This window comes from Apodemus sylvaticus, chromosome 17, assembly GCF_947179515.1.
Source record: "Apodemus sylvaticus chromosome 17, mApoSyl1.1, whole genome shotgun sequence".
Taxonomy (NCBI): Eukaryota; Metazoa; Chordata; class Mammalia; order Rodentia; family Muridae; genus Apodemus; species Apodemus sylvaticus.
In genome coordinates, this window is record NC_067488.1 from 45519480 (window position 1) to 45534340 (window position 14861).

At 51.0% G+C, this 14861-nt stretch overlaps 1 protein-coding gene across 3 annotated transcripts in view; it reads right to left on the reverse strand.

The window, feature by feature from the left end:
- The window catches only part of Arhgap39 (Rho GTPase activating protein 39), a 90916-nt gene that overhangs the window by 4387 nt on the left and 71668 nt on the right, over positions 1 to 14861 (reverse strand). For all 3 annotated transcript variants that reach the window (XM_052160283.1, XM_052160284.1, XM_052160285.1), the window contains exons 4-7: positions 14576 to 14659; positions 8559 to 9912; positions 7224 to 7785; positions 2157 to 2249 (exon numbers count right to left, since the gene is read on the reverse strand). In XM_052160283.1, coding sequence (XP_052016243.1) covers positions 2157 to 2249; positions 7224 to 7785; positions 8559 to 9912; positions 14576 to 14659 — 2093 coding nt within the window. The remainder of the gene's footprint in view (positions 1 to 2156; positions 2250 to 7223; positions 7786 to 8558; positions 9913 to 14575; positions 14660 to 14861) is intronic.

Below are 14861 nucleotides of genomic sequence, written 5' to 3' on the forward strand. Positions count from 1 at the left end.
TATGGAGGGAGACAGATGACAAGAAATACAATGGACAGACTGCCACCAGCTGTGTGCTTCCGGAAAACAGACATCCCTCCTCTGGAAGCTCCTTCTGTGACTTCTAGCTTGCTGTCCACTGGGGTCAATAGGGTCTCTTAAGTTTCTTGTGGACATCTGAGGACTTGGGAAGGTCCTCAGATGTGTGCATCCATATCCCATAAGCTTATTTTGTCCCATTAGAACATTTTAGCATAAAATAGTTTATTCACATCTATAAAAGGGGTTGCTTTCTAGCCAGAGTAATTATAGACTTCTCAGATGTTTAAGTCTTGAACAATCTGCCCCAGGTCCCATGTGATCCACAGACCCTGGCAGAAGATTCTGGGTTTTGTCCTCAGCCAGTTGGAGATAGTATTGTAGTTTTCTGCTTTGGGGCACCCTACCCTTCAGGAAAGCTGAACGGGTAGTGCTCAAGTTCTTCCCCTGCCCTGGTTTGGCCTCAGCAGATGATGTCTGAGATCAACTGAAGGGACTTAGGCCTGCTGCCTCCTGCTCTGCCCTCAGGGATGCCTCATCTGATACCTGCTCAGGACCACAGCACTTACCACTTCTACCACTCCTCAGCTGGTGGTGGGTGTGAGAAAAACCTCTCTGGGCTTCAGTTTTTCAGTAGGATAGGGAATGAAATAACACCCATCTCATCAATGCCTGAGAATGATTGTCTGGGAGCCGATTAAGTGTTAAGTAGAGAGTCTCTGGTGCTGTGGTAGCAACAGGTAGGCCAGGACTGAGGCTGGGGCTACATGTAACCGGATTCTAGGTAGGCGCAGTAGTTTCTCCTCTGTGCTGTGTCCAAAGTGGACCAGGCAGTGGTCACTGCCATCCCGTAGAGACCTTTACTTGTATGAGGTCTGCTCTGGGCCTCCAGTCTAGCTTTGTTGAACCTTGGCCTCTACCAGGCTGCAGACTTTTGTACAGTTTTACATCAAGGAGTGGTTTACGCTACCAGACTTGGAGGGACAGTGCCGTGGGTTCTCACTATTGCAGCAGGTGCAACAAGGCTTCTTGTGTCTGCTGGCACTCACCTGCATGGTCCAGGGAAGGCATGCTCCTGTTTCTGTCCTGACAGTCTGGGCTCCAGAGCTCTGCCCAGTTCTGCCTCAAGTACCATAGGAGCTTGTTCCCGACCTTGTTTGCTCGCACAGGTAGCTGGACCTATCGCCAGGCCCCAGTGGCTGGGCAAGCAGAGTCTTGTAACCCCACTACTATCCCCATGGGCAGTCTCGACAGAGGTTGCTAGGGCATCCTGAGCACCTCCAAGCAAGGGCAAATTTCAAGCCCTGCTGAGGCCATCCTGGCCTTCTTGGAAGGCTCTCCAGCTTCCTGCTGGCTGGCTTTTCTGTTCTACACACATCTCATCTACAGAAAGCTCGCTGGCCTAGTCCTTGGGTTCCTGTGGGCAGCACACAGTAGCAAGGGCTTTATGAAGAGGAGGTAGGCGCTTCAATACTGGGGATGGTGGTCCCGGAAGCAGCTCTGCACTAAGCTGGTGCAGGCAGGTCAGAGCTGCCTTTCAGCCTTATGAGGGAGTGGCAGCATTGAGCAGTCACTAAGAGCTCTAGATAGGGAGGTCATAGCCTTCCTTGGTGTTTAAATAAGAAGAGTGGTCCTGATAGGGCTCAGGGGAAGAGCAAGAAGGAAGCCGGTGGAAGAAGCAGAGAAACTCTGGGCTGCAGAAGGCTTTGCTGGGGCCAGCACTGGAAAGGGAAGATTCCCTGCTGAGACTAGGGTGGGCTCCCCTGCCCCCAGAGGCACTAGGCTAGATAAGCAATTGCCACAGGACAACCAGCCCCTCCACCTGTGAGCCTCACCCCATGGTCAGGCCATTCACTCACCTGGGGGTGGCACCAGGCCTTCACAGGTTAGTTCTTGTTTCCCCTGTCCACCAAGAAGCAAGCTGTGGGTTGTCCTGGGCACCGCTAGAATTGGTGCACAGCACGCACCGTTTCTCTAGGTCATTTTGGCACCCAGACCTCCAGTTTTTGCTTGCTTGGGAGGCCCAAGCCTGAGGTTAGTGTCCCTCCCCCAGCCCAGAAGCGGTTAGAGAAGGCCAGGCGGCCATGGCTGAAGAGCAGAGCGGTGCAGAGGCAGCACCCAGGCTGCAGAGGCCCTACCATCTGGCTCTTCAACATAAGGCTTGGGTTTCTTTCTCAGTTTGGACTTCTTCTTACTGTTTCTTTCCAGAAGCTCTTTTATGTGCTGTGTCACTGGGAAGCAAACAGAACCATGAGGACCACAGGACACAAGTCGGGAACCACCGCCCATGTGGTTTATACACTTGGTGGCAAGAAGGCCCCTGGGCCTGCTGGGGGTCAGTCCCCATCAAGCTGATGGCCACGTGTCTCTGGAGATAGGTGGCTACATGTGCATACAGGTCAGTGCGAGATGCTGGGACCTTTCTGGTGCTACATGACCAGAAGGCCTGAAATGGGCGGGAAGGCAGAGGGATTGTACTGGCCAGAGGGAGATACAGTGCAGCTGGCTCACACATTCGTTAGAATATAGCCGAGAGAAGTTAGGGTCTGGGCCCTTGAGCTGGTGTTTGGTCCACAGACCCACCTGCTACAAAGCCAGCAGAAATGGGTAAATGACGGTGACAGGAGGCTCCAGTCTGGTGCAGACTACCACCTGTGACAAAGTAACTTTGTGCTGCCGGTGACTAGTCAGGTCCTACCTGTCAGACTTCTGCACTGTGAAAGTATCTTCTCCCCTGTTTCCCATCACTGCACTCTTTGGAAGTCAGTCGCAAGGAAGAACTGTGTTAAGGGTATTTATTCAATACTTTGATGTAAGTCTAACCACTAGGAAACTCTCAGTTGGCTAACATTCCTAAACAGCCCCCATTACCTCTCTCCCTATGCTTCTATGTCAAGGTTTGTGACTGAACCCAGAACTTCAGTGCCTGCTAGGCAGGCAGTCTAACGCTGAGTGACAGGCTCAGCCTGTTTTTACTTTTTGAGACAGAATCTTATTTAAACTAGTACAGCTGGCCCTGAACTTACTTGGTACTGTACTGGTTTGTTTTTGTTTTTGTTTTTTGGATTTGGCTTTTTCGAGACAGGGTTTCTCTATGTAGCCCTGGTTGTCTTGGAGCTCACTCTGTAGACCAGGCTGGCTTCGAACTCAGAAATCCACCTGCCTCTGCCTCCCAGAGTGCTGGGATTACAGGCGTGTGCCACCACCACCCAGCGGTACTGTACTGTTATATCACCTACCCAGGATGCCAGAGGCCTCTTTTCCTCTTGCCTTGGCATCCTGGGTAGGTGATATAACAGTACAGTACGAGGCATGGTTATACTTACTTTATTTTGGGTACTGAGGACTGAATTCACAGTCTTATGAACACCAGGCAAGTGTTTTGCATTCAGCTATAATTGTAGCCCTTATATTTGTGAGGTCTTGAAATGGTAAGCCCTTGCTGTATAGTTCAGGCTGGCCTCAACTCAAGATCCTCCAGCCTTATGCCTTCTAGTGCTGAGGACGTATGTCAGCAGCCTAGCCACAAGGACACATCTTGTCATTATATTCCCCATACTAGGATGAAATCTGCTATTTCTCGAAAGGACTTAGGGTTCTTATAATGGAAAATTATAGTTAAAAACTTAAAAAATGGGTGTCGGGGGTGCTTTTCCTTATTCAAGCATCCTTGCTTCTGAGGGCCTCTCAGCAGACAGGACAAACAAATATATGTCCGTTAATCTATGTATATACATGCATATCTATATATATGTATATAAGTATATATAAATATACATGCATATCTATAAATACTTCTGTAAGTATTTGTGTCTTTATTAAAGAACGTATTATTTCAATAGGCAGTGAGGGCACATACCTATAATCCCAGCAGAAGCAGAAGTAACTGAATCTCTATGAATTCAAGGCCAGCCTGATCTACAGAGCAAGTTGCAGGTCAGCCATGGCTACACAGAGAAACCCGGTCTCAGAAAAACAAAGTAAGATGAGCTCACGCCAGTGGCTGCTTGGTAACCCATCGCCTCAGTCCACATGCCTCTGGACTTTGTCTGCAACTTGGCTTTTCATTTCTCTTTTAGGGGCAAAATGCTGAGGAGCAAGCGCAGAGGGCAGAGGTTTACACCCTCTACAACAGAACTGCACTTAAGTCCTCATCCTCTTAGCAACACTTGGTTGGATGTTTAATTCTGATAGTTCAACTGTCCACCAGGCAGCGTTTTCATATTATTTAAGAGTTATGGCCTAACCCAAAAAGACAGAGGTTTTCTCCTACAACTTTTATAGTTTGGGATTTATGTTTTGATTTATGTTTTTTTTTTTTGTTTTTTTGTTTTTTTTAATTCTTGAAATAGGGTCTGTTTATGTAGTCTTGGCTCCCTTAGAATTCCCTCTGTAGACCAGGCTGGCCTAGAGAGTCATCTTCCTCTGCCTCCCGAGTATGCCTGGCTGGGTTATAGCCCATTTTGAGTTAAATTTTCCTACAGTGCAAAGTGGAGGTTGGAGATAGTTTCTTTGTGTTTGAAAGTCCAGTTCTTCTCAGCATCATTCAAGACCCTGCACTTCTGAGGAAAATGGACCTGCTCTGAGTCGTCTGTTTCTGGGACCTCTGCGATCGATCACAGACCAGACTTGGATTCAGTAGATCTACAACAAGCCAGTGGTGGGAGGCCCTCTAACATGCTGCCCTAACATCTCTGGACAGCCCCCGCTCAGCTGCAGTGTCCATTTCCTAAGAGCTGTGCCTCAGGCCAGCTGGTCTTCCCAAGCAGGTGCTGCAAATTCTTGAGCGGGTAAGGCAGGACTCATGCCATCCTCTACCTTCCCTGAACCACAATCTGAGTTTTGGGGTTATCACATGTAGCCCTGGTTGGCTGAAACTCTCTATAGACCAGACAGTTTGAAAATTGCTGCAGTCTGTTTATATCACTTCTTTTTCGTAGCTTTGTGCCATACAGGGTGACATGACAGTAGGGGCTAAACAGTTACTTAAAAACAAACACACAACAAAAAAACCCTGTACATTTTTTTTTAAAGATTTTCTTTTTTTTGTTGTTTTTTTGTTTTTTGTTTTTTTTGTTTTGTTTTGTTTTTTTCCGAGACAGGGTTTCTCTGTACAGCCCTGGCTGTCCTGGAACTCACTCTGTAGATCAGGCTGGCCTCGAACGCAGAAATCCGCCTGCCTCTGCCTCCCAAGTGCTGGGATTACAGGCGTGCGCCACCACCGCCCGGTGACCGCCACCACCGCCCGGTGACCCTGTACATTTTAACATAAAAAATTATGATGAGGCCCAGCGGTGGTAGCACACACCTGTAATCCCAGCACTCTGGGAGGCAGAGGCAGGCTAGTTTCTGAGTTCAAGGCCAGTCTGGTCTACACAGAGTTCCAGAACAGCCAGGGCTACACAGAGAAACCCTGTCTCAAAAGAAGAACAAACAAAGCTGCTGCAGTCCTGCCTCTGTCTCCCGGGTGCTGGCATTACGGATGAGTACCGCCATGCCTGGCCAGGACCCATGCTCTTGGTTGGACAGTGCTTGTTTATGCATGTTGAGGAAGGGATGGCCAGCTCATATGTAGAGGTCTCTTTGGGGCTCTAGGCCAAGGAAAGCTGCACACAGGCAAACTTGAGGACACCCAAGGATGGAGATGGTTTTGACAGTAAAAGCAGCCCAGGCCTCACAGCCTGGGTGCAAGCCACCAGTTGGTTGCTTACCATTCAGAGTCCAGAGGTAAGACTTTTGGGTGCTGTCAGGCCGCTGCTCCGAAGCTAAGTCCTTCTCCTACTTTTGTGTAAGCCAGAACACCATGGGTGTAATACATTGGGAAAAAAGCCCACACAGATACTGTGTGAAGGGCAGCATCACAGGAGGCCCTACAGAAACAGCCCAGTTATAGCCCTGCTGGCTAGATGACCCATAGGCCTTTAATCACCTCCCAAGTCTTCACTGCTTATTAACTCACTCAAGGGCACTCATGCTCTGCTGGGCAGAGGAGACCCATTTTCATATCCTGTAGCTCAAGTACACTTGAAGGCTCTTTAGAAGAGGGCAAAGAAACGGTCTATGAGGTCGACAGAGCACAGCTTCCAGGACCCCTACTCATAGAAAGGCATAAGAGGACCAAAGCCTGGGGTTCTTGACCTCTCTCCTCTAGCCTACAGTAATCTCAAGCTGCTTGGACTCTGACTTTGGTTCTCAGTGCAGATATGGGAGCACAGGTATGTATGTGCCAGGCTCTGCACCTGCCAGTGCCCATGATGATAAACACATGCCTGGGGTAGAAATCACATGGACTCTGAGGTCTCACTCTCACGTGCCTGAGACATGTTTCCTACACTTGGCACGCCTTCTCCTGTTGAAGCCATGCAGCTTCTGTCATATCCTCATGTGTGCAGTGACCCAGCATTATGAAAACTGCTTTCCCCCTCCCTGTTGGGGACAAGGCCTAGAGGCCCGGATGTTTCTACAGAAATAGGCTAGGAGAGCCTCTTCTCCTCCCAAGGAACAATACACCGTATTGTGTGCTCTAGTTTGCAGGCACATGTGGGTTTGAGCATGTGTGTGGACATCAGAGCGTAAGCTCTCTGCCTGTATTCCACAGGTACTTAGCCTTGGCCTCAGACCAGCTGCCTGGATAACAAATTTATGACATATCTCTGGGGGTCTTGTTCTCGTTCCTAGGCAGCTATAGGCGTGGACGGGGGTTAGCTATGACAGGCCTACCTTGCAACCTCACAGGACAGCTCAGCTTAAAAAGCTGAACTTAAAAGACTTTTATATATGTGACGGACCTGTGGGCTGGGGCTTAGTGACACACTCAGGTTACCATGTTTTTCCTTGCTTAGGCCACTGGCCCAGACCCTTCATAGAAGACAGCCTGAGCCTCTTTGGTCTTCTTCGCTTACCACTGGATAACAAAATTGAGTGTAGCATGGGTACAGGAGCTTGACGATGCCTGCCCATGGTAGGTTTGGAGCAGAGTGGATACACAAGGTTAGATGTCCTATTTCTGCCAGGTCTGCCTGGGTGCTTCTCAGAGTTAAGGAAGGGTTCTCTGAGGCCCACAAGTCAGAGGAAACTAGGGTTTGAGATTTTCCAGGGGACTGTTCCCCAGCATGGCTAGGAGCCCTAGTCACAGCCCTTACTGCAGCAGCAGCAGCAGCAGCAGCAAAGCTGCGGTGCTGAGGGCCCCACATGCTGGGCCTTACCTTTGGTGTCGTTAACGGGGTCCATGTGCCGGTAGATGTAGCCCTCTAGGTAGGAGTGGAACTTGGGGGTTGGTGGGAAGAAAGCCAGACAGATGGCCATGAGCTCCCAGCCGCGGGCCAGGCTCTCTAGGCGGAAGTTCTCTGTGGTTTGCCGGCATAGTTGGATGTACAGCTCATCCCGTAGGCCCTGTGCACTCCAGCCTTTGGTGGCTATCTCCAGGGCTACGTGCAGTGGGTCTGCCTTGGCCCGCCTGTCACCCATGTACATCTGGATTAGCTTGAAGATCTCACAGGCCTCCTTCTTCACATGACGGTCACTAGTCACAATCATGGGCTTCTTGATGGACTCACTGCTCCAGGCCAGCATGTTGGCTATGGACACCTTTCGCCGGAAGAGACCCTGGGTGTGCTTGTTGAAGTGCTTGGAGGCCCAGTTCTCGATGTCCGTCTCCGAGGAGGGCTTACGCAGGGTGAAGGTAGGGAAGACACAGCTGGAGCTGGGCACTGCGCTGCGGTTCTGCCGGCTGCTCTCAAACTGGGCACAGGCGCCAAGGTCCTCAGACTGGGAAGGACAAATGGGACTGGGCCATCAGAGGGTGGGCTGAGCAGGCAAAGGCCCAGCTGGACTATAGCCCTAAGAGCAGTGAGCCAGCAGACATGACCAAGAAGCTAAGGACAGAGTAACAGTCTTGGTCTTTGCTCTCAGGACTCCTGACTGTGGGTGAGGAGGTACAGGCCATCTTACATGGGGATTCCAATTCGCTGTGCCACCAAAAAGGAAGGCATAGCTACCAACCCCATTCCCACGTCTGCATGACCCTGTGGCCTTAGTGCTGCTCAGGGCTGTAGGTCCTCCCTCTGCCTATAGAACAAGAGCTCCCTCTTTTCTTAAGGATAGCTTTGTCCCTGATTATTCTGTTTCCCACAGCCTATGGGTATCTGAAGCCATGTTGAGACCCAAGACAGCTGCTGGCCAGAACCCACAGACATCTTCCCCAGTGGGCGGAGACAGACTGCTGCACCACCTCCAGGAGACCTGTGTTCTAACTCTGGGACTGCTGGGCAGGTGCAGTAAACCAGCATGGATGAGAGATCCAGGCTCTTGGGACCCCTAGGTCCCCAGGAGGGCAGACTCATGGCAATGTACTTAGGCCTTGGTATAGCATCCTATACTTGAACCCTTGCTGACAACTATATGGGGCCTGAAACTCAGGTCCTAAAAACCCCAAGTGTCACACTCATGCCGTGGATGCCCGTTCTGCCCCATGCTGACCTCAGACTCTGCCTGGAGTCCCTTGGCCCAGAAATCCCATCCACCCTGCCCTGTGTCCTCACCTGTGAGGGATGGAGGTAAGGCTCCGGTGAGGCCAGGTTGGTCTGTACAGAGATGCTTTTCTCCAGCAGGATCTGAGGGAAGCCAAGCTTTTCAAAGGTGCTCCGCTTCCAGTGCTTGCTGTCCTGCTGTGCCAGCGCCTCATCCTCACTGAATGCTCGCACCACAGGCCCAGGCATGGGCAGTGGGACAGCACCATCACTCTCATACCCTGAGCCATCTTGCTGGGAGTCCCAGCTGCCCCTCTGCTTCATGTGGAAGTGGGCTTGCTGTGCCTCCCAGGCCAGCCGGGCCTGTGCCAGGAAGGGCTCTGGTGTGCCTCGTACTAGGTCAGCCTCAGCCTTTACTGGGGTAAGGCTGGCCCTGCATGGAGAACGCTCTTCCGTCAGAGGCTGTTCTCCTAGCAGGTCCCCAGCACCATCAGTGGACGAGGTGCTAGGGACTTGGCACAGAGAGGGCTTTCTGTTCTTCCTCTTACGCGTGCCTGGGGAGTAGCCCGTGGAAGACATGGTGTCCTGTTGACTGGACCAGGACATGGCATCCTCCTGGGCTTGGGGCAGTGGTGTGGCTGGTTGGCTTGGGCGTGACTCAGGCCCTTCCATGGTGCTGTAGTCTCCTGACCTGACCCCCAGGCGCTGGTCTCTCAGCAGGCAGGGGCTGGGCTGCAGGGAGTAGGTACCGCCACCTGGGTTGGGTGCATACTTGTGCCTGGGCCCAGCTCTAAGCTTGGGGCTGGAGCCCGCCTGCTCCACATACACCAGCTGCCGCACGTACTCCTTGCCCACAGGACTATACTCCAGGCTCAGAAAGCGGTCTGGGCACTTTTGCTTGGTGCGCATCAGCTGCTGGCAGGGAGACGTTGGGGTCTGTCTGGTAGTTTGCAGGAACGGATGGGGCTTTCGGCCTGGTGACCTCTGTGGTGAGCCTGTCTGGTAGGGACTGTTGGCCTCAAACTGCACATCCATGGGGGGTTCATCATAAATGGGGGCCTGGTATTCCACTGGAGGTTCCTCATAGAGTGGGGGTTCATAACCATAGCGTGGGGAGGAGGGCTGTGAGTCACTGGAGGGCTTGCGCGGCTGTACCAGCAGTGGTGAACAGTTTCCCGAGAGCTCAGCCCTCCTTAGGAAGGGTGAGGGCCGCCTCTCTGGGAAGAAGACAGTGCCATCAGTGTCAGGGACAAAGGTCTGCAGGTTAGGTGAGTGCTGGCTGCCAGACGGCCTGCGGTGATGGCCCCCTGGTTGGTTGTCTGCAGTATAGCCATTGCCCTGGGGAGTGAGGAAGCCGGGTTCACGGTCAGCAACCTTGATGAGCATGCGTTCCTTGTTGCCAGAGTTCCATCGCAGTGAGGAGGTCCTGTGTGGAGAGTGAACACCCAGTTATTGGCAGCATTGAGCCCGGCCCCACCATCCAGCATCTTCCGCATGACTAGGTTCTCTCTGAACGATCTTTCTAGAGCTCTTCCGAGTCTAATCTGTTTCTCACTCACTCTATACCAGGCAGAGAGCTGCTGCTGGAGCTCACACTCAAAGGCTGGGGAGCCAAGCACTACACCGCAGGAGCACCTCAGGGCCTGGTTGCAACAGAAGGCTCCCACAGCTCCCGACTCTACCCCTATCAGGTCACAAATGTCATTCTTCCCCAGTCCCAGTCCCTCCTCAGCGAGGTCATGATTAATATTTGGTGTCTTCTGAATTGTCTTTGGCTTACGGACTTAGTGAGTGGCACTGGCCCCAGGGACATGAGGCACACATGTCCTGCTCTACAGGCCTGAGGTCAGAAGCGCCCTGCATCTCATGGCTGTGCTAAGGTAGGAAGAAGTGATCCTGGAGCAGTGCTCCATCAGAGATGGTCTGCCCACTCGGTGCTCCCCGATGCCTGAGGTAGGACCCTCTGACTAGGATGTGCAGCACCTTTGTATTTGCCTGGTTAATCTAACATAGTTTTTAGAAAACTAGCTATTGAGATTTTCAGTGTTTTTCTTCTCTTTTAGGAATCCAATAACGACTCATTGTACACATGCGGTTTCATGAGATGGTGTCTATTTCTCAGCTCTCCATCCTTCAGACTTTCTTCTCATCTGTGGTCTGTTTGTTAGCTCTCTACTGGACATGTTGTTTGCTTACACTTACTTATTTTAGGAAGGTTGTGTGGCTGTCTGGCTTTAGATCTGAGCTATCCCTGCCTCTGCCTCACATGCTGAGGTTAGGTGTATGCTGCCACACTCGCTTTAACCTTCTTTGTTTGTTTGTTTGTTGTTGTTATTTGGTTTTTTCAAGACAGGGTTTCTCTGTGTAGCCCTGGCTGTCCTGGAATTGCCTTAACCTCCTTCTTAATGTGTACGAGTGATCGTTGGGTTTGCATGTTTATCAGATCCCCTAGAACTGGAGTTACAGACCCTTGTTAGCCATGGTATAGGTGCTGAGATTTGAACCCAGGTCTCTAGAAGTGCAGCCAGTGCTCCTAACTGCTGAGCCTTCTCTAATCTCAAGTTCATTCTACTTAAAAAAAAAAAAAAAAAAAAAAAAAAAAAAAAAAACACCATTCTGGAGCTGGGAAGATGGCTCAGTGGGTAAGAGCTCAATTCCTTACACCCATGTGGCAATTCACAATCGTCCGTAACTCCAGTTCCAGGTGATGTGCTGCCCTCTTCTGGCCTCTATAGGCACCAACCATATACATGATGCACATACACACATGGGCAAAGCACTCGTATAGAGACCAACAAACCATAAGACTTTTTATTCATTCAGGCTACTATACCAGAATCCTGAAGGCTGGATGAATTAAGCCAGACAATCAGGATAGATGTGGGAACACACACCTTTAATCCTAGCACTTGGAAACCTGTCCTACACAGGGAGTTCTGGGCCAGGTCTACTTAGTGAGTCTGTCATCAGAAATAAAAAAAATGCAGGTCTGATGTAGCCCAGCGAAAAGCACTTACTGGGCATGCATATATCTCTACATGTGATTCCCAGCAGCAACAAATACAGCAAATGTGACCTGTAACATCAGACACACACTTCTATGCCGGGGACCTTTAAGCGTTTTCCATGTTTGTGGCGTTCTGCCTTCATGCAGGCTTGTGTAGGTGCACGTGAGCCAGAGGAGGCCAGAGTGGGAACTGCAGGTTCAGAGTCGTGAGCCTCCGTGTGAGTGCAGGAAACTGAACCAGGTTCTCTGGAAAAAGAGCAAGTGTTCTTAACCAGCGAGTTATCTCTTCAGCCCTTAGTGGTTCTGATGGGCTTAAATCTCTGCTTTTATGTATTTATTTAGCTGGGATTAAAGGTGAGTGCCTCCATGCCTTGCTTTGCTTAATTTCTTTAGGCATATCGTGGAATATTTTGTTTCTTGATATCCAGCATAAGTTAACTTCTTCCTGTGGCAATTTAGTAGTGAGGATTAGATGCATGGTAACTGTGCAGCCTTCAGTGCTGAAGTGTACTGCATGAATGTTCTACTGCTAGTCCAGCTGTGGGTAAGGAACCTTACACATGAAGTGACATGTTGGTCTTCTCTTACTGTTTTCTTTTCTGACACGCCCACCCAGCCAGGATTTCATGTAACCCAGGCCGGCCTCAAGCTCGCTATATAGCTGAGCTGACACTGAGCGCCTGACCATCCTGCTTCCATTTTTCTACACACTGAGATGCTTGGACATGGAAGGGGTGGAATGGCACAGTTCCTGCCCCTGCAACAGACACAGCAGGGCGTGGGCCTCCACAGAGATGACAGCTGCAGTGGTCATAAGCTTGTTTATATAATGTACATATTTATCTTTCCTCCTCAATACCTCTGCTGTGCACAGTCTTGTGCAGGCTTCCTTCCCACAGGGCGTTCGCGGTCTCTACCTGCACTTAGTCAGTCTCTGCCTCTGTGGCACAGATGAGCTGTGGCCTGCTTCCTTCTTACCTCCTGCCTAGCTCCAGCTTAACCCTATTGAGTGTGGGCTCCCGGCCTGAGGGACTCTACACAACATGAAACCAAGGTGGTTTGATGTGGAAGTGGAAAGCCCTGTCAGGGCTGTGGCCTCCGAAGAAGGCCGGTGAGCAGAGCAGGTCAGGCTCAAATGCCTCATTCTCCTCAGGGTCTTATAGATTATTTCCTCCAGGATCAATTTCAGAGGAAGAATTTCAAGTCTCATACAAAAAACAAAAACAAAGCCAACCAACAAACCAAACAAAAAATCCCCCCAAAATGAGAAACAAAACCACCTCAGGCAGGAAGTGTTTCTTTAGGATCACCTGAGTGGACACGGCAGTGTGTGGCCGAGAGCACAGCAGCCAGTGATCTCCTAGATCTTATGCTGTGTTTCTGGGGCAAAACCTGGCACCAAAATTTATAATTATGAAGTAAACACAGGTCTAAAGACAATGCCACTGCCTAGGTCTTCTTTTTCCCAGCGTGCTCTGGCCACCAGGGCCCCATCGCTGTCTTGGCTCAGGCCTCTGGGAGCATCTGCGCTTTCCTGCCACGATGAGCTCTGCCTCCAGCCCTCAGGAGGATAAGCCTGCTCCTGGCAGGCGCCTCTGCAGACACCCCAGTGCTTCTGCTGCTCTACACCAGTTCTGCATATATAGTTCTCCTACGCAAAGGCTGAACCTCCTGAACTCCCTTTCCAGTGTCCGTACTTGAGTGTTCATGGGTGTTGTGGGTGATGCCATCCCTGGGCTGGTAGTCTTGGGTTCTATAAGAAAGCAAGTTGAACAAGCCAGGGGAAGCAAGCCAGTAAGGAACATCCCTCCATGGTCTCTGCATCAGCTCTTGCTTCCTGAGTTCCAGTCCTGACTTCCTTTAGTGATGAACAGCAGTGTGAAATGTAAGCTGAATAAACCCTTTCCTCCCCAACTTGCTTCTTGGTCATGGTGTTTGTGCAGGAACAGGAACCCTGACTGAGACAGCTAGAGACCTACGAGACTTCAAGGAGGGTCTTTCAGTCTGTAGAGACTGGTGTACGTCAGCTAGTGTGGCAGGTGTGTTCCACAGGGCCAAGAGTAGCTGAACTGCTAACATGGGGACCAAAGGGCAGAAGGACCCGAGTGGCTCGCTTTCCCCATCTGCCACCCATACTGACAATATCCAGAAAAGCCTAGAGAGCCTCTTTAGCCCACGGGGACTTGTGGCTGTGGGGTCCCTGCTTCCCTAGACGCACTACAGGTATCTATATGCAAATGGTGATGGGCGCTAAGGGGTAAAAGTACCCAGGGCTGGCAGGGTTATAACAGTCCTTGCCATCCAAAGGCTGGATGGAGCATCTGCGATACAGTGTACCTCCTCAGCTTATGACAGTGTTCAAGGGTCATGGGAGATATCAAGCCTTTGGCCAGAGCTGAGGTCTGATCTGTCACCATGCAGATAAATCTCTACCAGACCCATATTGCTAGTGAGAAAATGAATCTGAGGGAAGCCTGGAATATACCTGTAGTAACATAGTTACTTAGGACCAGGGCAGAATCTGATTTCCTTCCATATCTGTCTCCATTTAGGAAACAAATCCAATTGGCTGAGCAAAGTCTCAAGGCCTCATGAGAAAGGCTGGCCTTTCACTTTCTTCCCCAGCACCAGTGCTGTTCCTGAGTGGTCTGTGTTTAGGACTCCTGGCCATCCTGAGGCATAATACTCTGCCACAGCAAACCAGCCACCAAGATAGAAGATTATAGGTGACTGCTACCATTTTGTTAGGGAAGCGGCTGCCTTCCCTGTGACTCCTGGGTCTCCTGACTGGGCCTGGTGAGTGTTCTCAAGTATGGGATCAGGATGGCCCAGGGTTGGAACACATATCACATCACGGGTCTCTTAGAGCTCATCCTTCCTCCAGAAGCTGCGAGGAGCCACACGATTCTTCCAAATGGAATTCCCAGTGAAGCTAGGGCAATGCTGAGTGTCTTGTGGTGCTGGTAACCTTTACAACCTCTCCTGGTGCTCCTGTTGCTTCTTGCTCAACCAAACTCTGCTCCAGCCCACCCAGGAACACTCAGATCAGTAGACAGGTGTGTCCAACATCAGGCAGTTCTACCTGTAGTGAAGGAGCTGGCCGTCAGCACTGTAATCCCGGTACACCTCATAGTCCTTCTCCAAGAGCACACCTGGTGGGGAACAGCTGCAACAGCAGAAAGAAGACCACATGAGTCTAAGTGCAGCACGCAGGAGTGCAGCAGCACTCGGGAGCGCAGCAGCACTCGGGGCAGCAGCATGGGAGCGCAGCAAGCGGGGCAGCAGCACGTGGAGCACGCATGCCAGAGCAGGAGCGCAGTACGCAGGTCTGCCCCTCACTCCCGGGGTTGCACTTCTCATGCTCCTTC